Source organism: Rhinatrema bivittatum, chromosome 1 (genome assembly GCF_901001135.1).
Source record: "Rhinatrema bivittatum chromosome 1, aRhiBiv1.1, whole genome shotgun sequence".
Taxonomy (NCBI): Eukaryota; Metazoa; Chordata; class Amphibia; order Gymnophiona; family Rhinatrematidae; genus Rhinatrema; species Rhinatrema bivittatum.
The window spans coordinates 615,738,437-615,761,643 of NC_042615.1; the positions used below are offsets into that span (position 1 = coordinate 615,738,437).

General features: G+C 43.5%; 1 protein-coding gene across 9 annotated transcripts in view; it reads right to left on the reverse strand.

The window, feature by feature from the left end:
• The window catches only part of COMMD10 (COMM domain containing 10), a 505,110-nt gene that overhangs the window by 458,411 nt on the left and 23,492 nt on the right, over positions 1 to 23,207 (reverse strand). For 7 of the 9 annotated variants that reach the window (XM_029571166.1, XM_029571174.1, XM_029571140.1 and 4 more), the window contains exon 5: positions 9,031 to 9,141. The exons of 1 other annotated variant lie outside the window; for it this stretch is intronic. In XM_029571166.1, coding sequence (XP_029427026.1) covers positions 9,031 to 9,141 — 111 coding nt within the window. Of the gene's footprint in view, positions 1 to 6,470; positions 6,649 to 9,030; positions 9,142 to 23,207 lie in introns of those variants that run through there. One more of the 9 variants, XM_029571190.1, reaches the window with a different exon arrangement.

Consider the following 23,207-nt stretch of genomic DNA (forward strand, 5'->3'; position numbering starts at 1 on the left):
CCCTCTCCTCTCACACACACACACACTCACTCTCACCGGGGCCCTCATCTTCGCCACAAGTGGAGCGCATCCCATAGCACAAGGGGGCCTTCATCTTCGCTGCAAACAGCGCATACTCCGTTCGTGGCACACGAGGGCCTTCATCTTCGCCGCGAATGGTGCACCAGGGCCTTCATCTTCACTGTAAGCGGAGTGCGTCCCATGGCACATGGGGGCCTTCATCTTCGCACACTCCGTTCGTGGCATGCCGGGGTCTCCTCTGCCATTTTCTGCGCAGAATTTGGCAATTCTGCACAAGGGGGGAATTCTGTGTAAATTCTGCGCTCTGCAGTAGCGCAGAATTTCCCAGGACTAACTCTTTCAGACAACATAAGGACTAGCAGGCACTCCATAAAGTTAGCAAGTAGCTCATTTAAAACAAATCAAAGAAAATTCTTTCACTCAGCGCATAGTTAAGCTCTGGAATTCTTTGCCAGAGGATGTGGTTACAGCAGTTAGTGTAACTGGGTTTAAAAAAGGTTTGGATAAGTTCCTAGAGGAAAAATCTATAAACTGCTATTAATTAATAAGTAATAGTAGCTTGAGATCTATTTAATGTTTGGGTACTTGCGACTTGGATTGGCCACTGCTGGAAACAGGATACTGGGCTTGATGGAACCTTGGTCTGACCCAATATGGCATATCTTATGTTTTTATGTTGAAAATGCTATTACATGCGTACTTTTACTCCCCTAAACTAAACTCGCTCCCAGGATCACTCCACATCACTGCGGCTAAAAGTACGTAAATTACTATTACTAAATCACTTCTAAAGAGCTACTCAACATACACAGTACTATACAAAAACATAAATCCATGCTCAGTTGAGTTTACAATCTAATCAAGACAAACAGAGCAATAGAAGCTTTAGGAATTTCATTCATTAAGAAAATGGTTAAAATCAATAAAGATGTAGATGGAATAATCAGGGGCTAAAAGCAGCCTCAAAAAGGTTGGTTTTAGACTGGATTTGAATATGGCAAGATAGGGAGAACACCACACAAACTCTGGAAGACTATTCCAAGCAAACGGTGCAGCCAGGTGGAAAGCAGAGAGTTGGAAGTAGAGAGGAAGAGTGACTTGCCCAATGAGCAGAGTTCACGAGGGTGGTAATGAGGAGCTGCAGAGTGAAGACTCTTGTGAGTGAGTAAGAGGAACCTGAATTGTATACAGAAATGGATACAATGTACGGACTAGAGAAGAGGGGTACCATGGGCATAACAGCTTTGGCAAAAGGAGCCATGCAACTGAATTTTGGATAGATGTAGTGGAGAGAGAGATGGCTCACTGGGAGACATGAGAGGAGCAGGTTACAGTAAGTCTAAGCAAGTGGTGAGAGAGTGGATGAGGCTTCTGTTAGTGCATTCAAAAAGGAAGGGATGAATTTTGGTGATTTCAGAGAGAAAGAAATGATACATTTTAGCAGTGTTTTGAATATATGTAGAGAAGGAGAGGAATCGAAAATGAAGCTGGCACCAAGGTTACGGGCTGAGGGAACTGAGAGGATGCCGGTGTTATCCATAGAAACAGAGAAAGGGCGAAGAAGGGAAGAGAGTCGGGGGGGGGGGGTGAAGTAAGGAGTTCTATCGTGACCAGATTGAGTTTAAGGTGGCTATGGGACATCCAAGTAGCAATGTCAGACAAACAGACTGAGATCTGGGACTGGATTCCTGCTGAAGTTTCTGGTGTAGCTGTGGTAGAATGCATGGACCTTCAGCCGCATTGACAATGGGCAACTTTCAGACAGTCGATGTGCATGGGTAAAATGTTGACTCCTTTAATTGCTTTGAAAATTGTCCTCCATTTGGAAAACAGTTTGGGTTAGCCATTACATATATAGGAAAGGATTATTTATTCTATTACCCTAGCCACCAGAAAAAGAAAACAATAGAAATGGATGCCACATCTTAAAAACCAGCAATAGCTGTTGGTGGTGGTATTGTTTTCACTACGTATTTTAATAAGAAAAAATGTAATTTGCAGATATTAGAAGAAAAATGAGCTCTTCTGAAATGCCTTTCTGCATAGTTGCTTTAATGCTATACAATCTATCTGCTGGTTTAATGACAACTATTCAATCCATTTTACATTTCTATTCTACTTTTGTAAAGGGATGGGGAAGTTAGAATGCTTTTAGATCTTGAACAAAACAGCAATCTTTTGTTAAAGTCGACATAAACCACATCACTTATTTCATCAACATCTGCAAATAAGCCTCATCTGAGCAATTTTGGTACCAGACACAGAATTTGAAACGCTGAAATATGTTTTTTATTATAGACTCTCCTACGGTCTGTGGCAGATCCAGAGAAGGTAGAATTCTAGCCTGCCACTCAAAAATAAGAAAGAAAGAAAGAAAAAACTTAAAGCAAGCTTGAAACCATAGAAGTGTTGGCACAGAGAGATCAGGTTTCTACTTGTGTCACACAGAAAGAGCTAACAACCCAAAGTTGATCACTAACACAAAGCTCCAGCAAGTGCCATCATTGAATGCAAGCCAGAGGAGATTTAATCTAAGATTATAAATACACCTCCCCCCCCCCCCCCCCCCCAAGACACACACACACACACTTCTCAAATATGAAACAAAAATTCCTGGGATGGAAAAAAATCACGTCACCAAATCAAAGATAAAAAGCCAAGATTGAGTGTCATTGACATATGGGAGCCTGATCCCATGATGTACTCAGAAATGCAGAGTGCATTCCAGCATCTATCTTACAGGGGTAGAAGGGAGGCTCAAGATCCTCCCAACAGGTCACCTTCTTTCTATATGGAAGACCAATTGGCCCAGCCAGTTTGCCTAGTTAAGATTCTTCCTCTGGTTTTCTACCATCCTGGGTACTTGAACATACAAATTCCCATAAGCAAAGCAACACTAGTTCCCTTCCCACTCCACCATGTGTCTTCCACTTGATCTCTCAAGGCCCCTGCCCCGCCAACCTCTCCCCCATCCTCGGCAATCTGTCTCAAACATGTCCAAAATCTGCCATAGTGCAGTGGCCATTAGTAGGCCATTTCAAGCCTTGTCTTCCTCTTTGAGTCTTACAAGACCAGTACTTAATCCAGTGCTCTTGATTGCTATTAAACATTGAAGAAAAACTGGACCTTGCTGAAAATAACTAAAAAAAAAAAAGATGATGAAATGTTACAAAGACCCCTCCTTCACTCAGAAATATATTCAGACACACACATTCTCATTGACTGTTAAGTATTAAATTCCTGCTTGTTTGTCTTCAATACAGATTTATTTAAATGCACAATACACAAGATGGATCTATTCCTGTACAATAGTGTATCTTGCAAAGAAATGAATAGCATCTATGGAAACTGTTAACCAAAGATAACGTTATATATCAGGATGGAGAGCCTTTACAATTTGTTTCCAAACCGACACAAGTCAAAGGTTTAAGTGACAGAAATGGAAAGAATAACTCCTCTTCCATTGTACCCCATCAAATTCTCTCTTTTCCCTTTCTCATTCTTCATGATTTCGTTCCCCGAACCACAAATTTCTTAACATCTGCTTCATCCCCTTCACCTCACTTAGCTCAATCTCTCTCTCCGCATGCTCTCACCTGGAAGCAGCGGCGCCTTCCATTTTCCACCCATTTCTCTCTCTCCCCTAGTGCTGGTGGAAGGGACTGTCCGCTGCTTTACTAGTTGTACTGCAGGCACAAGTCCTAGCCGAGGACAGGCAGGACAAGGGCTGTAGGTACATGCATACCCCCCTGCAACCACTCAGAGATTACAGTGCCATGGACTACAGGGAAGGGAAAGAGAGAGGGCCACCCCCCACGTACAGGGTCATCTGGGTATGTACAATATTTGTTCACCATTCCTGCTTTACAGCCTGGTAAAAATTAGAATGCAAGCTTTTTAATATTTCAGGGATCCAAAGATACTGCTTTTGAAAACTGTACCTCCGCAAACACTGGCTATCCTCAGAATAGCTCCAAATCAACAGGCTACATGTGGTTTTTGCTTTAGTACAAGTGAGTCTATAGACAAGATGTGGGGGAGTAACAACCTTCTCAGCCATGTGTGGTTGTTCAAGCTCCACCTTTTACAAAGGCTGCCCCCCAAGAGCTTATTTTTACATTATGATAAAGATGTGCAATTGTCCCTTTAAATCTAGACACTGATCAACCGATGAGCGGCAGCAGCTCAGTGCAGTCAGCAAAGCCCGTCTTTTCCAGGGTCTGCCACCTGCCCCACGATATTCAACAGCCTCAGGGTCCTACACTGACCCATGGACTGTAGAAACGTAACGTTTATGCTAACTTTTTAAAAACCTGATGGTAATTCCCAACTCCTGGACAAAGTTGGCTCTGTATCATTTTGGCTTCTGGGCCCTCACCTGACTGTTCCAGACATATATCTTTCAACAGTTTGTAAATAAAATTCTATCAAGAAAGTTCTCACATTTTATTTAGAGATTTCTTTTTAGCTATAAAACATAAAAAAGAACCAAGTCCTCAGCACCGGAGATAATGATATCATACACAATATAAGTCTTGAAACATACAACCAATATAATCATTCCATAGGAAATGAAATAAATCCATCCTCTGGGCTCCATATTTCATAACAACCTTATTACATTTTATTTTTCAGCAGCCTCTGCTTCTTATTCATACATAAAGCCACACTGTATTCCACCAGAAATGGACATTCAGTAATGTGCAATTCTTCCAGATACTAAGAATCACTTTTAAGGCCAAGGAAATTTAAATGTCCAATAATTTTCCCTGAGATGGGGAGAAAAACCTCTGAAAAACGAATAGCCTTCCATATGTCAACTTTATAGGAAAGCACATTAAGGAACTGCCCATTTACTGATTTCTAACCAAAATGGTTGCAAGTTTGGAGAGAAATGTAACACACAGGCCAGCATGCAAAACCCATATCTCATAGATTTTATAAGCTCTTGTATGAGGAAACTTGACTGGACAGCTGGGATTTTTTTTAAGAGAGAGAAAAAAATCTGTAAGTAAATAAAATATAGGCTCTGGTATCCCCAAGGCCTCCCTCATTTTATCTTACAGAACGGGAGGAGGCAGCTAAATCATCAAGACGCTTGAGGGGAAGTGGTACTAGCTGGAGTCTGTGCTAAGCTGCGCACATGAATACAATTTCTTTTTTTTAAAAATAGCTATACATACAAAGATGTGTTTAGACCTTGGCACAGATTTTTTTTAGGTTGATAAAAAATATAACTAAAAAAAACTGAAGACCTTGAAGGTTTGTTTTTTTTGTTTTTTTTTTTAATTATCTATAAATAGTGAAGTATTTCTACTCTAAAACAGTGGTAAATGTAACAAGAAAAAAATATCAAACTGGGACCCTGAAGGACTGGTAAACCTCTTCACACCCTTGCACATTTTTCACATTCTGCTGTCTAAAAAATACAAAAGGGCTACAACCCCAAAGTCATTTCCAAGAAGGCTGCTTGTTAACTTAAAATACCCAGAAAAAATATCTACTGTAATACAAAGAAAGGAAAACCACAGAGAGAGGACTGGAAAGACTAAGAAAAATCATAAAAGACCTACAGCCACTACTCCTAGAGGATGCAGCACTGAAAGAAATCTCGTCAGCTCCACCCGGTACTGGCCCTCAGGCAACCACCTAATCTGAAGCAGAAAATTAGTAAACAGCAAGTTTCTAACCAAAAATGCAGAAAGAAAATGGCACATACCATGCTATAAACTATGCCAACAGATAGCACAGCCTCTATAACAACCCAAATGGGAAAAGTATTCAATAAAAGAGGCTCCTACTCATGCTCCTCCTTTAATGTAATGTATAATCGTGCAATGCAGAAAATGCTACACTGGAGAGACAGGCCAGAGTCAATTTATTTATTTATTTATTTTTAGATTTTTATATACCGGTGTTCCTATATGAAATAAAGATCACATCGGTTTACATTGAAACAGAACATGAAAATTGCCAAAAGGCATTACATAGAACAAGGTTATGAAACTTGGAACAGTGTACATAAGTTCAAAATTTAACAATAACGTTGTAACATTGATGACCAAAAGATAAAGGAGAAAAAAAAAAAAAAAGACTTAAACAATTAAGTTGACAGGTCTTATTGAGCATAAAAATTATAACGTATAAGTGAGAAAGTCTCAAGTGTCCTGCAGCAAGAGATTAGATACCGAAGTAGGTAGTGGTATGGAAAATGGGGGTTTGTGAAGAAGATATGTTCTTGCTGGTTGGAGGGGAAAAAATGATGATCATGGTCCTGGAAAAGCTTGGCTAAAGAGCCAGGTTTTAAGTTTTTTTTGAATGAAGAGTGGCAGAACTCAAGCCGAATGTCTGGTGGGAGCGCATTCCATTGAATGGGGCCTGCTGTAGATATGGCACGTTTATGATGCGAGGATTTTGTTGAAGGTACATAGAGTGTGCCTTTATATGCTCCTCTGATGGGTCTAGAGGAGGAGTGAGGGCGTAGTTGGTTACATAATTGAAGAATTCCCACTGCCACAGGCCTGCACCTCCATGGGGGATCACTTTTCAGACCCACTCCAATGCATCAACGATTTTATGAGCAGGACAATCAAATGAAAATGTAACCACAATCCAGGAACATAAGACCTTTGAAATCAAAATGATTATTTTAGAATGGACAAAAAAAAAAAGAACTCAGTGAAGACCTTTCCCTGTATCATTGCAATGCCTTTCATGATTCACTTTATTGCAACCCCACTACTTTATATTTCCTGATACTGTTATTATCTTTTGCTCATTTGAATTCTGACCTGAAGAGGAAAATATTAGCTCTTGAAAACTAATCAGGAAATGTATTGTTAATCCAACAGAAAGGTTTTGCTTTCTATAATTTAACAACTTTGATTAAAAAAAAAATACAAACCAAAATGCATTAAAATAGGAGTTTGTTTCACTGACCTACACAACATACATAAGAAAAAGAAAACAAAAAAAAGTCTTGATTGATTGTAAAAGTCTTCACACCTTGTCCCATAGCAAACCCAAATTAGCTTAGGTTCAAAAACCTGTCTAAACATGGCCTATAATAAATTAAACAGAGCCCATCTGTATCCAATCTCAGTCCCTGAGCTAACTTGAATACTCCTGGATGAAGTGAATTTGAAGCAAAAAGGTCAAAACATGCTGAACAAGGAGCGGCCAAAAGAATGCCAGGATAACGCTATTCAAAAGGTTCAGACTGAAGAAAGGCTATAAGAAAATGTCAATGTGTTTGAACATCCCTTGGGGCACAGTCATATCCATCACTGTAAAGCAGAAATATTTTGGCACAACCAAGACACTACCATGATCAGGCCATCCCTCCAAAGTCAATAGTAGAGGGTGAAGGAAACTGCTGCGGAAGGTCACTATCAGGCCTAAGATTACTTTAAAAGAACTACAGAGATTGCTGGCTGATACTGGGGAAAATGTTGACTGTTCAGCAATTTTAAGATCACTCCACAAACATGGCCTGTATGGGAGAGTGTCAAGAAGGAAGTCGATGCTGAAGACAGTCATTTGATGCACCATATAGCATCTGCAAAGAACCACTTAGGAGAAACTACACATAAGTGGGAGAAGGTTTTGTGGTTTGATGAGACCAAACAGGAACTTTTTGGTATAAATGCTAAGTGTATAACAAACACAAGACATCACCCGGCTAACACCATCCTTACAGTAAAGCATGGTTGTGGCGTGGGATTGCTTTGCAGCAGTAGGGACAGAAAGGCTTGTGAAGATCAAGGGAAAGATGGATGGTACAAAGCATAAAGAGATCCCGGAGGAAAATCTGTTCCAATCTACAACAGATGATCTAGGACTGGAGAGAAAATTCACCTTTCAGCAGGAAAGGCAAAGCCCGCCATGGAGTGGCCTAGCAAGAAGAAAGTGAATGTTTTTCAGAGTGGCCCAGTCAAAGCCCAGATCTCAATCCAATAGAAAATCTGCAGCAGGACTTGAAGACTGCAGTCCACAGGTGATCCCCCAGCCAACCTGAAAGAGCTCGAGTTCTTTAGCCAGGAAGAATGGGTGGTGGTGGGCAAAGTTGGTCGACACTTATCCTCAATGACTCATAGCTGTTACTGCTACAAAAGAGGCTTCTACCAAGTGCTGACTCAAGGGCTGTGAAGATTTGTGCAATCAAACCACTTTTTTTTTTTTAATTCTTAATGACTTTTGGGAAATGTCTGTAATTGTTCCTTCATGATGAAAGTGTAGAATATGTTGTATAGATCGGTGAAACAAACTCCCACTTTAATGCATTTTGATTTGTATTTTTCAGACAGCAGACGTGAAAAATGTAAGAGGGAATGGCACTTTAGTGCATAATGAAATTTAACTAGGACAACTACCCTTCTAAAAAAACAGAAGTAATATAAAAGGACTGCATTTATTAACAAGATATAATGGAGCCATAAGCAACCAACAGCTCAACTCGCACAGAAAAAGAAACAAGTAAATGCACCTACAGAGCACTTCATAAGCCACAGTAGCTCAAAACAGTTGAGTACTAGTTAACAACTAAAATCATTGCTGTTTCAGGAGGCTTTCATGACAGTTTAGATCAGTAATGGATGATAGTTAAAGCGTTAATATAAAAGCATTGCTATTATCGTTTGATGTTCCTATGTAATTGTACTATGCTTTCATTTTATTGTAATCCGCTTAGTATAGCAGGTCCGATATAGGTGGAAAATAAATGATTTAAATAAATACAAATAAATATCACTAGGCCGCTTCAATAAACAAGCAATCCTATCCAGTAGGACAACTTCTCCATTATTCCTAGGGCTGATGCTTGCCCTGAACATTAAAGGCAACACTACAATACACTTCGTCACAACAGTGAGCTCTGGTCTCCATTACTGCTCATGCAAACAGCTTGTGTCACTTTTCTTCTTCACTAAGAGGAAATTCTGAAGCAGGCCTTACATTTAGCAGTGCTATTCTTGTGGGCCCATGCCCATCTAACCTGCCATTGTTTCCTACCTTTGAGTCTTCATTGCTTATTCCCAATTCTAACACAGCTCGAGGGGATTTCATTTTTGCTTGGGTGGACTGAGCCATCTGGAGGTTAAGCTGCCAGGAAGTTGTCTCGAGCTACAAAAAAAAAAAAAAAAGGCCAAATTAGGATCAGATGCAAGAGAGGCAGGTGAGGAAAGAAACATTCAGCACAGCTCTGCTGTGTGGCTGAGCAGAGGATATCACAGGACTATTCAACTCTATGGGGGGGTGGAGGGAGTGAAGAGGGAAGATGGCAGTCCAGTCATAGTTTGCAGCTGATGTCTTTACTATCTAGTACAAAGTCAGATAAGGAGAATCAAAATTAACCGAGTTCCAGGGAAGGGGGCAGAAGTTACATACCCCTGATCACAGGGTAAGAACAGCAGACAGCTTTCAAACCAGGCTGCTCCAAGTTCAATGATAAGCTACTCATTTCTCAGAAATGGGATCCTGCCAGTTCTCCCGCACACAGCAAGGCATTCTCTGCTTTTAGAAAATCTAACAAATCGTAGCTCAGGCTTCACAGACTTGTACTCCAAGGAGAAAACCACCCTGTGAAGCCTGTTTAAAGCCCGTGTGTGCGCCTCACAACGTGTCAGTACATGCTAAGGGGGTCCAAGGGTATCCTGACAGGTGGAACATTTTGGTCCACGTGCATGGAGGCACATTGCAAAAGTAGGCTCCATTAGCTCTGCCAAGAAAGTCTTGATCCTTGAGTTGTTGGTGCTGAGAATTTGTTTTGGTGCTGCAGTCCTGCCACGACACTCTGGTTTGGGGGGGGGGGGGGGGGGGGGGGGAGAAGAACCCAGACGATCTTTTTAGAAGATAGGTTGATATTACCTGAGCACAGAGGCTTCAGTTTCACTATTTTCACCTCTGCATTTCAGCTCTGCCATCGCCAATTTACCGAGTTCCAAAAACATCTCAGAAATAATATCTATTTTTACACACAGACTTGTGCCCTCTGCTCACACTACGTAAGATATTACACATGACTTCTAATCCCACACCCACCAGAGAGCTTGCAAACTCATTTTAAGAATAGCAATGTTATTGACCTGCTTAAGGTCACACCACAAGCAAATGGACAAAAGAGAGATCTTGGGTCTACAGGAATCAAACACTGCCAACTTTTTGGGTGCTCAGTTAGAAGAAATTATACATGGGGTATCTGGCAAAGGAGACTTGGGCTCAATCCCCCAAGCCTGGGAATGGGGCCTGCTGCAAAGACAGCATTCACGGTCTCTATGGGAAGCTGCAGGATGGGGCAGAACGGGGGGAGGGAGAGAGAGAGTCCCAGTCAATGCACAAAGACCTTGCTCAGTGGCCAGACTCGGTGTGCACGTAGACCGGGGTTCCAGACGGAGCAGTGGCCTCTGGCTCCTGGCCCAAGAGCCATCCCAGCAATGGCTGAGCAGTTATAAAATGAGCAAAAACCCAGGCTGATTGCAAATAAAAGGCTCACAGGGACGCTGCCCTGTACAGGTTCTAATTGAGCCTGAAGGCAAAAACGAGTAGGAAGAAAATGCTGGGCAAAGATAAATAAAAAGAGAAATACATACATGCAAACCTTTAAACAATCTGTACACATCCACACAACAGCAATACACACGAAATACTGATCGGAATCTCCACCCTCCCACAGAAGCACAAAATATGGCAGGAGGAAAAGATCATAACATCCATCGTATTTGCCCAGTTTCTTTCCCATTGCATAAGATCCAGACTCTACTTGAACTCCAAATTTTAATCTTATTTTCCACCACCTAAGCTCCACTGTGCCTATCCCATGCCCTCAAATTTTGAAATTGATTCTGTCTTCACCATTTCCGCTGGGAGGCTGTTCCAAATATCTACCACCCCCTTCCGTGAAGAAATATTTCCTGTTACTCTTGTCTACTCCTTTTCAGCCTCGTGCTATGAGCTCTTGCTCTAGAACTCTGTTTTTCCTCTGGAAAATGCTTGGCTCTTGCATATTATATATAGCTTGGGGGTATTCAAATGTCTCTCATATCTCTCCCCCCACCCCCCTCCTCTAGGATATGTGTATTTAGGTATTTAAGGCTCAACTCCTAAGGTCTATTGTGCAAACTGTGCACCATTTTGGAAGCCCTCCCCTGGAACTGCCTCCACTCTATCAATGTCCTTTTGGCGGAAAGGCTTCCAGAACTGAACACAATATTCCAAGACGAGGTCTCACCAACCATTTGTAGAGAAGCATTTTATCTCTTTTTTTCAGTTTGTTATACTTCTCATGCATCCTAGCAGGGCCAGCACATCCCAATAGGCAAACTAGGCGGTCGCCTAGGGCGCCAGCTATTAGGGGGCGGCAAAGAGCAGCCAAGAGGGGCCACGAGCGGAGCCCATCCCACTCACCACCGAGAGGAGTAGAGACTTGGCAGGTCACGAGCAGCACCCATCCTGCTCGCGGCCGAGAGAAGCAGGGTCTCGGTAGGACACGAACAGCGCCTGTGTGTGCGTGAGTGAGAGGGATTTGTGTGTGTATGAAAGAGCAATGGTGTCAGTGAGAGAGAGGGGGGGGGGTGCGTGAATGACACAAGGAACCTAAGTGTGTGTGTAAGAGAGAGGGCCTGTCTGAGTGAATGAGGTCAGAATCGGGAGCAATCGCAAGGCAGGTTTGCCTAGGGCACCTACTACTCTTGCACAGGCCTTGCACCCTAGCAGTCCAAGAGCCCTCTTCTGTTTGTTGCAAATCAGAACCTCAGTTTCCCCACCCTGTCACCTACTGCTCTCAAATGCATAACTATACTTTCTGCATTAAATATTAGTGGCTGAACACCTGACCACTCTTTAAGCTTTTGTCATTTTATATTTGAGCACTTGGTGCTTGATATCAGAATTAAGAAAGGATGCACTAGAGCAAGGATCCTCAAACTTTAAGCTAAGGGCCACATCTGACATTTCAAATTACTAAGAGGGCTGTGGGAGAGGGAGAGGGACCCCCTTGGAGATTTCTTAAACTGGGGGGGGAGGGCATGCTTCTCTCTTGGAGTCTGGCCCTTTTGGTGACTTGAAAGGCTGTGGGGGGTGGGGAAGCAGAGTTCCCACAAAGGTATGGCAAAAAGCGGGTCAATAAAATTGTTCTAGAAAGTTGCTTTTGCGCGTCGACACATGGCAGGGGATGGGAAACCAGCCAGCACTGAAGCTTTTGGCACTTCCACATGTGGACAAAATATTTAAAAAAAGCAAACCTTGCTCCTGATTCAACCATGGGTAGGGAAATGTTGGGGGTCTGGAAAATCTTGCTCGCAGTTTGGAGATCCCTAATGTAGAGACGCCCATCTCATTAAATAGAAAATGACATCCAGGTTGACCTGTTTGGCAGCGCTGTGCACTGCCATAAGAAGGGACTTAGACTTCATTTCTGGGTCACTGGTGAATGCTGTGAAAACAGTGCTCACAGCCCCTTTGTGGGGGAGGGTGGGAAGCGGCCCGCGGTCATTATGGCTTGGTGGCCAGATTTCAAGAACAAGACTGCAGGGTCAAAGGACACTGCTGAGACCCTCGCAATGCCTTTCCTGTGCATATTCTTCCTCACAAATCCCATATTTGCTCGTTTCAGAAGAAATTAGGATAACATGTTGCTTAAGTGAGAGCATTTTCAAGGCTCATTTATTTTGTCCTGAGCTTCTTTGATATATGATATTAAAACCTCCTGGGCTATTACAGGAATTGTAATAGGTCATTTGGAGCAGTGCACTAACACAGGCTGCAACAATTTTGAATGGCTACAGCCATGCAATGATTATTTGTACTTTAATTTCAGCTTTGATATGTGCCACAGGTTCCCTTCAGTCATACAGTGTATTCTTCACAAACAGGCCGATACAGTACAGTGCGCTCTGCCGGAGCGCACTGTTACCCCGCGATTGGACGCGCGTTTGACGCGCTAGCTTTTCCCCTTATTCATGGGCCAATACAGTAAAGCGCGGCCGCGGTAGCGCGGTTCTTAACCCGCTTTGGACGCACGTTTTGAGCGCGCAAGACAGACGTGTGATTCAGTATCAGTTTTTACACGTCCTTAGCGCTTGCCGAAAAAGACGCGTATCCATTTACACCCGCCGCATGTATATGACATGTAAATGATAGGCTTAGCTATTCCCCCCAATACAGTAACGCACGCCCAAATTATCGCGTCTGTAATCTGTATATTTACCGCCTACCCCAACCCTGGCGTTAGTGTGGTGTTCAGTCAGCTTCAGACCGGACAGCGTCATGGACAACATGCATATATTGGCTCTGGCAATCTTTTTCATTCAGTTGAGAAGCAGAATGAGAAATGCTTGAAATGCTCGGCAAGCGAATTCTACAAGGCAGATTAGAGAGGCCAACAGAGGAGCCCAGCAGCAAGAAGAACCCAGCCAGCCGGGGAACCCAGCAGCAAGACCGGAGGAGGTATGTGTTCAACTGTACAATCCATCTCTGGGTGTCTCTGAGGCTCCAGACATGGACGCCTCTACGAATGTCGGAGAGATGGGAGCCGCGCAAGGCCTTCCTCCGGCGTCTACTAGGCATCCTGAGGCTCCAGGGGTCCACGGGAGACATGGACGCCTTCCGGCGTCTGCTAGGCGTCCTCAGGCTCAGGGGGGGGAGGACCAGCGGACACCTATACGAATGCCTTCCTCCTGCGTCTACAATTAGGCATCCCTGAGGCAGCTGATTGTAGTAAAAGCTTAAAGAACACATAGCTCATTTATGAATAGTAAAAGCTTAGCTAAGAATACATAGCTCATTTAAGAATACAAACTTGAGAATCCACAGTGTTGCATATCCATGTATGTACTGGGAAACTTTTTCTATTTGCCCTGCTAGTAAATCTATGTTCACCTGAGAATCCACAGTGTTGCATATCCATGTATGTGCTGTTAAACGATTTATGTGTGTTCATCAGCGTTTAATTTGAATTTCTTGTGTTTGCCTCTGTTGTATTCCATGCAGGCACAGCACCGGGCCATCGGCAGGCCAGGACGTTTCATTCGCACATGGACAACTCTGTTTGGCATGTGTGAGCCAGATGTTGTCCGAACCTACCAGCTGAGCTCACGGGCAATCCTGTTCCTCTATGAAGATCTGCACTTCGACCTAGACCCCCTGGCCAATCGCCACCATGCTGTGCCAGGGTTGACAAAACTTCTTGGTGCCTTAAATTTTTTTGGTACCGGAAGTTTTCAAAACCCCATGAGTGTCGTTGCAGGTATGACACAGGCCTCCATTTCACGGAATCTGTCACAGGTGTTGAAGGCCATGATGAAGCGGATGAGGAAGTACCTCGTATATCCTACGGATCCAGCGGAGCTTCAACAGATCTGCAGTGGGTTCATGGGTATTGCGGGGATGCCGAATGTGTTGGGTGCTATCGACTCACTCATATTGCGTTTACCCCCAGGTCAGAGGAAGAGAGTGCGTTCCGGAATCGCAGGTACTTCCATTCGGCGAATGTTCAAGTCGTTTGCGATGCACACCTTCGGATTCTAAATGTTGTAGCGAAGTATCCCGGGAGCTGCGATGACGCCTACATTCTCGCACATTCATCTCTGGGGACCCAATTCCCAGAGGGAAAGTACGGTGAAGGTTGGCTACTTGGTAAGTGACAATGGCTACTGCCTGTGATTCTATCTGTCAAGTGTGCAGGTCTGGGATGTTAGGGATGTTCGGTACACAATTATGTTTATGATGTTATGTTTATGATGTTAGGCGCTGCGAAGTTGTTTTTGATGCATCCGGATTATTGATCCTATAGGTGATGGCGGCTATGGCTGTAAGCCCTGGTTGCTAACTCCACTCCAGTCTCCAGGCACAGCGGCCGAAAAATGCTACAATGAGGCTCATGGCAGCACCAGAAACGTGATCGAGCGCACTTTTGGAGTTCTGAAGGGGCGTTTCCGATGTCTGGATCACTCAGGGGGAGACCTGCAGTACAGTGCAGAAAAAGTGGTGAGCATAATTGTTGCCTGCTGGATGCTCCACAACATTTGTCAGAGATTTGGTGTGGATGCAGAGGTAGCCAAAAACTTGCCACTAGATCCGCCTGTGGAACCGGCAGCTGAAGCGGAAAACACTGCATGGGGTCATGAAGTCCGACGAAGGATCATTGAAAGTTATTTCTCTTGTAAGTTATTAAATATTATACATTCATTTTCCTAACTGTTCTTATTCTGTCTTGTAGCACCTCTCCTGTCTCCAGGGTCCCATACTGATGTGGCGCTTTCATTGTAGTACATCACTCTGATTAATTCGAGATATTAATCATTTCTCTGCCTGTACGGCCTATTTACTCGTCTTGTTTTTGTTTCAGGAGCTGAGATCCATCCATCTAACAATCCACCCCTCAGAACATTTCCCAGCAAGATGACCCCTCCATCAAACCCTTTACAAACTGATCCCTCCATCAAACCCTTTACAATCACAAAAGTATTCATTGTCTTCTGTTTTTTATGGTATTTCTTGAAGTATACAATCAAAAAACTTTGTTTACCCATTATATCCTAATTTTCTTTCTTTCCTCTTGTATGAACATCTAGGCCTTTCCCCGCAACCAAAATATTATTCATTGTCTTCTGTTTTTTATGGTTGCATTAATATTCCTTGAATATTAATGCAACCATAATGCAATTTAACCAACATTTCTTTCTTTCCTTGTATGAACATCAAAGCTTTTCCCAGCAATCACTAACTAATTCATTGTGTTCTGTTTTTTATGGTTTCATTTACATTTCTTGAAGTATAACATCAATAAAGTGTGTCTAGCCATTGTATACAACATTCTTGTCTTTCCTTGTATTTTATACTCTTGCACGTGGAGCGCCCCTCCAGCACCAAGGATTCCCCCCCCCCCCCCGTACCTTCATACCAGACATAGGGGATTGGGATGACATCAACATTGATGTTATCAATCCGATCTCTCCCTGCCAACCGCAATGATGATGATGCTCTTATTCCCCCGTACGGCATGGTCCCGTCCCTTCCCATACCCATCCCATATGTATATATCTATAACTATTTAAAAAATTACTATTCTGTTATGTTGTAATATTGACCACTTTGATTACTTAACATTTTTTGGACATATTCATTGCGGGATGTGACATTAAACGATACGTAGGTTAATTGTCAAAAAGAACTTTTACTGAAAAATTTACAATTGGTTAACGGAACGATAAGCTGGGGCAAGTTCTCAAATTGCACCGATCAATTCTGCCATCGTTTCTCGAATCACATTTGCTTGAGCAGCCATCCCAGCGTTGAGGTTGGATCGCAACAACCGCACTTCCTGGAGGAGGAGTTCATTGTGTTGATCCTGCAGAGCAGAAGGTATGTGCTGTTAGCAATTGTCATGGTTGACCTGCAAGTGGCAAGGTCTTCTTTACAAATGCCATGAAGAAATTTAACATTTGTACCATTCTTGATCGTTGCATGCACAGCTGTGACAATTTTTCTATTTCTGTTTTCAGAGAGCATCACTGATGAAACTTCCTGCAGCGAAGAATACGCTCCTCCTGCAGAAAACCACGGTGAGCCTTTAATAGCATTGGCATACTTAAAGTATGTGGATGTTTAATGCCATTTGGCACGCCTATGAAATGTGCATTTGTAAATGTCATATTCTCTGTAATGCTAGAGGTTATGTTCCTGTTTAAAATGTTGCTAAGTTCTCCCTCCAACTGTTGTGGATGTTTGCATGTGCGACAGCAGTAACGCTTTCACTTTTTCTCTTTTCAGACACATCGGCCGTGGATGACATGGAGGACGCAGCAACACCGCGTAGGTCCCCTGAGCCAGTTATTGTTCCCCTCCCCCCCTAAATGAGCCCCCCCCCTCGTGATTGAGCCACCTCCCATAATTGAGCCACCTCCCCTTAATGAGCCCCACCCAGTTATTTTTCCACTCCACCTCTCTCCTGCCCCACCTGCCATGGGAGACGAGGAGGACATCATCGTTGACATTGTTGGCCCTGTCTCTCCTCGGCTTCCAGGGGCGGGTCAACAGCCGGAGGCCGGCACAGCAGCCGGGGAAGGGCCCTCAGCCCTTGAGGGACGCCTGGACGCTATACTGCTCCTCCTGGCGCAGATGACCCTTGGCCTGGCGGTCCAGGAGGGAATGGCAGTGCAGGCAGTGACCATCCTGCATGATCTGCGCCATGGCCAGCAGGAGATAATTGAGCTCCTGCGCACAATGGCAGGAGCTCAGTCCCTGCTCGTCATGGTGCGGGCACCGCCTGAGGAACATAAATGACGATGATCCTCCTCCTCCCCCATGGCATGGTCCCTCCCCTTTTTTTCCCCCATGCCCCCCTTACAAAAATGGTTAATAATTTCCCAAAATTTTGTAAATAGTTCAAATAGTTAAATATATTTATTTTTGCTTTAAAAAATTGGTATGAGTTTCATTTCAACAATTTATTGCATTTAACTTCTGTGGTGGTAAACTGTGGCGATAATCAAGAACAGAATGACTGCCAGGGATGAGGAGCACATTCAGAGCATACAGACGGAATACAAAGGCAAAATCAACCAAACAGAAGAGGAGAGCACGTAATAAAAAGGGTAAATCACCCAAACAGAAGAGGAGCAAATGGAATACATCTACCAGACAGAAGAGGAGCACATGGAATACAAAGGGAAAATCAACCAAACAGAAGAGGAGCACATGAAATACAAAGGGAAAATCAACCAAACAGAAGAGGAGAACACGTAATAAAAAGGGTAAATCACCCAAACAGAAGAGGAGCAAATGGAATACATCTACCAGACAGAAGAGGAGCACATGGAATACAAAGGGAAAATCAACCAAACAGAAGAGGAGCACATGAAATACAAAGGGAAAATCAACCAAACAGAAGAGGAGAACACGTAATAAAAAGGGTAAATCACCCAAACAGAAGAGGAGCACATGGAATACATCTACCAGACAGAAGAGGAGCACATGGAATACAAAGGGAAAATCAACCAAACAGAAGAGAAGCACATGAAATACAAAGGGAAAATCAACCACATAGAAGAGAAGCACATGCAGAGCTTACAGACGTCCGTACAGGCAGCGGGGCCTTTCAGTCATGGACGTCCGGAAAGAGGCAGGAACGTCCATGAATGGAAGCCGCGACCTTGGATGTCCAGCCGGGCGCTCAAGGCAGCGGCCATGGACGTTGGAAGGCAGCGGGGCCTCCGAACATGGATGCCCGGATAGAGGCAGGAACGTCCATGAACGGAAGCCCCGACCTTGGACGTCCGACTGGGCGCCCGGACGTCGAAGGTTGGGGGTGGCTTCCGAACAAGAGGACATCCGGATGCTCAGGGCAGCGGCCCCGGTGTCCATGTGGGGTCTGTAGAAAAGAACTATCCACTTACCTGGTGGAATAACATTTGAAATGACAGGTATGGTGCCAGCGCACCATGGATACTGTATAGGCGCTGTATACCGCTCTATACAATAAAATGGATTGCAAACGCCTACCATTTCAAAGGCGCGCTTTGGACGCTCGTTTGCCGCCGCTTGGGTTTGCATCTAATTTGAATACTGAATCTAGCGGTTTGTGAACCAAAATGTGCGCGTGTCAAACACAGGGGCACCCGGCACTGCCGCACTTTTTTTTACGCGTCCGTACTGTATCAGCCTGTCAGTAAGGGGTAATAGCGAGTTGAAAACATGCGTCCAACCCCCCTGAACCTAATAGCGCCCACAACATGCAAATGCATGTTGATGGCCCTATTAGGTATTCCTGCGCGATTCAGAAAGCAAAATGTGCAGTGAAGCCGCACATTTTACTTTCAGAAATTAGCGCCTACCCAAAGGTAGGCGTTAATTTCTCCGGGCACCGGGAAAGTGCACAGAAAAGCAGTAAAAACTGCTTTTCTGTGCACCCTCCGACTTAATATCATGGTGATATTAAGTCGGAGGTCCCGAAAATTTAAAAAAAAAAAAAAAAAATTTGAAATAGGCCCGCGGCTCACAGGTTGAAAACCGGACGCTCAATTTTGCCGGCGTTCGGTTTCCGAACCCGTGGCTGTCAGCGGGCTCGAGAACCGAAGCCGGCAAAATTGAGCATCGGCTGTCAAATCCGCTGACAGCCGCCGCTCCTGTCCGAAAAGGCGCTAGGGACGCGCTAGTGTCCCTAGCACATCTTTTTACTGCTGGCCCTAATTTAAATAAATTAATTTACTGTATTGCGCGCACAGGAGAGAGTGTCCTGTGTGTGCGCCGGGAGAGCGGGCGCTCTCCCGCGATTTTTACTGTATCGGCCCGTTAGTTACCAGACAATTTAGGAAAGGATTTAAACACCACACCTCCCCTTCCTTTGTAAAGTGCCATTTCTTGGCACCTCTCTGAGATAGTCTGCATTAACATGAATATTGAGACTTAAACAGTGATCTTATGTATTTCTTATCCCCACTTACTGAAAACTAAGAGATTTACTAGAACAAAGCTGCTTTCATTGGGGATTACTGCATACACCAGCAGTAAACATTATACCTTTGCAAAACATGTTAATTTCTACTTCTGATGCAGTGATCCTGCGATTTTGGTGATAAAAACAGAATCTGACAAATGAATCATTCTAATACATCACACCATGCAAACAGCAACAAATACCAGGCCATAAATAGGGAATATGAAGGCTAAAGTGTTAAAAAAAAAAAAAAAAACAGGTTATTCTCTGACACTAAAATGTGCTAAGGTGCCTTAAGTGTACATTTAACAGACTGACCATGAAGGAATATTGCATTTTAAAGTAAATAAATACATCTATTACAGATGAGGCCACAGGCACTTTTTGCTTTTTTTCCACACCAGAATTAAAACAGCAACAGCAGGAGTTATTTGTTTTCATCCATCTTCCCATGTAGCGTATTTTACAGGGGGTTTTTTATTAACAAAAATACAATATTCAGCAGGATCGTGACTGACTCACACCAAAGAAAAATCAGTTTGGTTTAAAAAAAAAACCAAAAAAAAAAACCCATACAAAATCACATACACATATGGACCAAAAAGATAACATCACCAAATAGCCCTGAAAAAGAGATCAGCTCAGCATTAAACCTCAGGTCGGAGTGAGTGTTTTAACAGGACAAGGCACATATTTAAAACACAAGTTCTGGTACTGGCTGCTCAGTGAGGAATTCTCCTTCTCTCTCTCTACTTAATGCCATTTTTATTATTATGGAATAAGTGGCATGTTCCAGATATCTGAATTCACGGTTTGGAACCTTCAGTAGTTAATAAATGAAATACTTTTAGCAGGTGGAAGACTGCGCTGCCAATTCAGTGGGGCAATTAAATTCACACCTTATTTCTGTTACTAATAATGATTCATGAATGAGCTTCTACATAATCAAGTAAATGGAGAACACATACTTTACTGAAGTGGAAAACACAAGTCCCATTAAGCTTGATTTGGAAAAGTAATCAGACAAACCTCATGTGGTATTCGTGTGCCTTCTAAACTGCCAGATGCAAAATAACGTGACTGAAAAGCCAATCAACCCCCACAAACATGTTTTCTATTTCGAAGAAAAGGTCTGGTTTCTCAGACCAGGAAATATTTATGAAAATGCAGTAAGGAGTCGACTCCCCCAATTCAAGGGTGAAAAAGAAGGCTGGGTGAATGTTTGAAATGCTATTTACCAACTGAGCGAAGGCTACGCAGGAAGCTGGATAGCAATCATGAACATATAATGAAACATTTGGGGTCAGCCCGGTTCCGAGATATTACTGGCCTCATTAAGTAGGCATCACCCTCATTATCCCTTTTCAAATATGCAAAGTTGTCCCAGAGACAACAGTCCCCTATAGAAACAGGTGAGGAAAGCATACTGAGCATGTGCGGGCTGTGATGTCAGCACCAGCTAAGAGCAGGAGGACAAACGCATACCCCCACTTCCAGCACAATCCCATGCAACTTGCATACTCTCCGTGTGCACTCTGGCGCCACAGAATATGCATTTAGGAGGCCTGAACTTTCACAAAAGCCAGGGAGGACAAAAAACAACAAGGGGGGGGAGGGGGGTTATAAAGAAGGGAACTGTGTTGCGAAAGAAGAATCAAGAGAGATGGGGGAAAAGGGGAGATAGGAAAGGTAAAGATCAGTGTATACAAACTTATCATGCATGTTTCTTGGGGATATTCTGAAAACCAGTCTGACCATGGGATTCCTGCCACAGATTGGGGGAAGCCCTGGATTAACTCCTTCACTACCAAGGAGTTTTCAACTTCCGTAGACAAACACACAATTAATGCATCCTAAACTAAAAGTCTGAACCGTATATTCATTGTGGACATTGTGGAAACCCGACTGGGCTGTGGGGTCCCCAGGACGAGTTTTGGGGAGCCCCAAGTTAAGTATGTTGTTTTTTTTTGAGGGGGGCATAAGAACCCAGCTGTGTGAAGGGGCTCTCTGCTCTTCCAGCTGAGCTCCAGAGAAATACTGTGCAAGTTTTTTTTCAAAACGGCTCACTCCAAAGAGCTGCCCAAGCCACAGGAATCAAACAGTGATCAGGCGCTGAAGCAATTCCTATGCCATGAAAAACAGGTAACATTGCTATGCTAATCCATCGTGCACCATCTGTCTTATAATTTCATCCAATATTTTTACTGCTGAACAAAGACAAAAATAAAATTAGTTTCAGCCTTTGGAAAGGCATAGTTAGGTAGCCGGCAGGCTCTAGCGGGCATGTGTCATAATAACCTTCGCTCCTTTCAGACTGGTGCCCCAAGACACCAAGATCTACAAAAAAAAAAAAAAAAAACCAACTTGCTATGCCTGCACCTGCAAGGCAACCAGATCCTGTCGCCAGTGCTCAGAGACAAGCGCTGCTTGCTAGCTATAGAAAAGAATGGTTTCGAGTAGGAAGAAAGAAGGGATGACATCTTAGCTGAGCTGCATGAATGGCCATTCTGTACTGACCTGTCATCACTAAACTGGGCTGGCAAATGTCCCTGTTTGACAATTAGGGTAACAAAGGCAGCGGCCTCAAACAGACAGGCACTGACAGCAGCAGCATATATATTAGCCAAACTGTTTCATAAGATGCCAAAAGTTGGTAGGGTCCAGCAGAAGGGATTATTAAAAACAAGAAAAGTATTCCGGTGTGCCATTTGCAACTCTATAGCTAAAGGTCTGGTTGAATTTCAGTTCAAAATGACAGACAGCAGCTCTTTATAACTCCTAGGAGGAAAAGCAATCTTTTGTGATTTACATAGATACACAGAGATCCATATTTAAAAAAAGAAAAAGAAAACTTGCTGAACAGATAAGATATCCATATAATTTTAGGCCTGCTGTCTTACCAGCTAACACTGGCTAAAGTTAAACCACATCCTGAGAACACCCCCAGCACTGCCTCTGTTCATCCGGCTAAATTTTGTAAGAGCAATGATTTGCACAGCCAGTCAAGTAGGGGGGGGATGTGGGTTGGATTATAAACAGTAACAGGTTGACGCAATAAAGTGTGCTCAGCCTAACGCACAGGTTTATGAACGGTTGGATGCGCATTTTGGATGTGCCAGACTAGCAGCCAATGCTATAAGGGGATTAGGGCGTCCAAAACGTGCGCCCAAACGCATAGCCGATAGCGCTCATCACAAGTAAATTCCATGGAGATGAAGCTATTCCCTCCCACCACCACCACCACCACGATGCAGAAAACAGCTGAGCGCCCAACGCACACTTTTTAACGTGGCAAATTTAACTCCAGCCCCGGAGCTGGTGTTAGTCAATCTGCGAGTCAAGGGCTCAGGGTAAATTTAAAAAAAAAATACTGCCTTCTGTGTTTCCATTTACTTAGTATTGTTGAGATACTTAAATCTACTGCTTGTAGTAGATAAGAATAAAGGTATAATGAAATGGCTTGATGAAAAATAAAAATTCTGGATGCACAATATGCACGTACAACAGACACGCTCCAGGCCAATTTCATCCCTTGCTATTGTGCGTGATTAATGGACAAAAAAAATCAACCTGAAGCGGGATAAAACAGATGCTCGTATTGAGCGCCCACTGCAATTGTGGGCGCCTGATGCATTTCAGCGCTAGGGTCGCACAATTCTTCCCCAGCGCGTCCTTTTTAAAGCAGCAGCTCATTTAAATATTGCATCAGGCAGCCAGGAGATGTGGCTGGCCGCACGTTTTAATGCGCATCTTACTG